The sequence below is a fragment of the Drosophila mojavensis genome, unplaced genomic scaffold, assembly GCF_018153725.1.
Source record: "Drosophila mojavensis isolate 15081-1352.22 unplaced genomic scaffold, ASM1815372v1 contig_36, whole genome shotgun sequence".
Lineage (NCBI taxonomy): Eukaryota > Metazoa > Arthropoda > Insecta > Diptera > Drosophilidae > Drosophila > Drosophila mojavensis.
In genome coordinates, this window is record NW_025318858.1 from 4,916,608 (window position 1) to 4,919,070 (window position 2,463).

General features: G+C 50.5%; 1 protein-coding gene across 1 annotated transcript; it reads right to left on the reverse strand.

The window, feature by feature from the left end:
- Positions 1-225: 225 nt before the first annotated feature.
- On the reverse strand, positions 226-2,235 carry LOC6576000 (bromodomain-containing protein DDB_G0280777). Its single transcript, XM_002001968.4, has one exon. The coding sequence runs from the start codon at positions 2,076-2,078 to the stop codon at positions 480-482; it is 1,599 nt and encodes a 532-aa protein (XP_002002004.1). The 5' UTR covers positions 2,079-2,235; the 3' UTR covers positions 226-479.
- Between the last annotated feature and the right edge of the window lie 228 nt (positions 2,236-2,463).

A 2,463-nucleotide genomic window follows, 5' to 3' on the forward strand; every position in this document is an offset into this window, starting at 1 on the left:
TTAAGCTAAGTTTCCTCCAAAAAAAAATCTCTTTTCTTTTATTTTTTAATATTTAATATTATTAACTGATATTTTAATATAAGTATTTAAATTAAATTTGTATGATGCCCTCATATTTTATATATTTTTAAATATGAATTAAATATGGATTATCTAATTTTTTCAATATAATTGTATATTTACTTCAGTTTATTTTTTCTAGTGTGAAAGCAAAGTTGAGTCTAATTTTAGTTTGATGCAAATGGGCTTTTCTTTATTAATCATAATTGTGTTGCAATTCCTGCTGATGCTCCTTGTGGAAGATATAAAATGCATTGGGCCAACGGTGAGGGCTCATTAAGGAAATGCAACGAATCGAGAACAAGAACAAGAACAAACAAACTTAATACACATAGAACGAAACACAGTGGGAGAGGGAGCTGCAGTGGGTGGGAAGGAAGTGGCTCGCAAAGGCTTCTCCTCTCTGCTTCTACCAGCTGCTATTCACACATAAAGCCAAGCTTGGCCAGGCGCTCAGCGATGATTGGCTTCTCCAGTTTGTGGGGCTGCGGCTCCAGCTTCAGCAGCTGCTCCATGCCGTAGCGCTTCACGGACTTCTGCGCTGCGCTCGGCAGCGACTCGTACTCCTGCTTGACGTTCTCCTGCTCCCAGGCGGCCGATGGCGTGGGCAGCAGACCGCAGTTGGCAAAGGCGCGTGTTATATTGCGGGCATGGGTTAGATTTCCACGACGCGTCTCGCCCTTGGCCACCATAGGTGCCGGGGGCCAATAGCGCGGCACGAACAGCTCACGATCCTTGACTGCTGATCCACTCTGGGTCGTTGCTTTGCTGGGCATTATGTTGCCCTGACTGGACGGCCCCATGGCTCGCTGTGGATTGGCATGCTCCTCGAACCGGCTGCCATTCTTGGCCAGAGTACTGTTCTCCTTGTTGGCACCGGCAGCTGCCTCATGGGCCTTGGCCTTGCAGCGCTCGTCCCATTGCTTCACTGTGGGTATATAGCGCCTGGGCAAAGGCGGCTGCTGGAGCTGCTGCTGTGGCTGTTGCTCTGATTGCTGCTGTGGCCGTTGCTGTGGTTGCTGCTGTGGTTGCTTTTCTTGCGGTGGTTGCAGTGCCTGCAGTGGCTGCGGCTGCTGCGGCTCTGGCTGGGCATTCGACTGTGTGCTGCGCTTCAGGCATATGTAGCGACTAGTGATCGGCACACCCTGGGCCTTCTGCTGCTTCAGCTCCCGCTCGTCGCGCATCTCGCGCAGCACGTTCTCGATGTGCTCCCGCTTGATGATGCGCAGACGGTCCACGCGTGCACGCTCTTCCGGCGTGAACTCGACGGGCGCGCGCGTCAGATGAACTATGACCTCTGGCTGCTCAGTCGGCTCGCGCATGCGCCGCTGCTCCACCAGCTTGAGCGCCTCCAGGGCCACCTTGCGCTCCTGCTCGCGTCGCTTATCGTCTGATAGGGATTGTTTAATCAGGGCTCGGTCCTTTAGTGGTTTCTTGCGATTGCTCGGCAGCGAGCAGGCCAGCGGCGCGCATGTCGACTCCTTCTCCACCACGGCAGTCGGTGGGCGTGCCTCCTCCGCTTTGCTCTCCGTCTCATCTATGACAGCAGTCTGGAGCTCTTTGTGTTGAGCTGCTGGGAATTCGGACTGGATGACTGGAGTGGCCAGCTTTGCCTGCGGATAAGTACGCGGTCTGACGGTACGCTCCACATTCTGCGGCTTGGGAAAGCCCTTCCAGGGCAGCAGGAGCTTGGGCTCGCCCACTGGCTTGCGCACGTCCATGCCCTTGAAATGGCGCTTCAGATCGACCAGGCGCGCATCCCCAATGTCCTTCGAGCGCGGCACAAAGACGCTCGCATTCACATTAAGCTTGGCGGCTGCCTCGGCCTCGGCAGCTGCTGCGGCTGCTGCTGCCGCTGTTGTCTCTGCTGCTGTTGTCTCTGGTGCAGCTGTTGCAGCATCTGTGGAACTTTCCTCGCAATCGCTATCGCTCTCGCTATCCCTGTAGAAACGCAGCAGCTCCGGCAGCGGCTTCTTCAATATCTCAAAGACGGCGCGACTCTTGATCAAGTTTTGCATTCTCTGGCCGTACAATAAAGTTAAACACGCTCGATTTCTCGATACTTGACGGGGTAGCTTAGCTTAGCTGAATATGAAAAAACGAGTGAATGCCACAGTCTGTTTACTGCTCCGATAATAATACCCAAGTCTGTACACATATCACTTCATGTCTGACAGCTATGAGCCGGCCTGCTGACAAGGCAATCGAGAGGAATTTGACAAATTGACAATTTGTGAATGTCAATGGGGAATAACTGACTGGTAGATACCCTGTGATTAAATGAGACTGAATGAGAATACTTTTTATTATTTTTTTTATTATTTTATATTTTTATTTTATTATTAATTTCAATAATAAATATGTGAATATTTATTATATTATACGAATCAAATGTATTGTTAA

What these genes read in the sequence shown, in the direction of transcription:
- LOC6576000 (XM_002001968.4), bottom strand. Translation starts at nt 2,078, where the DNA reads ATGCAAAACTTGATCAAGAGTCGCGCCGTCTTTGAGATATTGAAGAAG.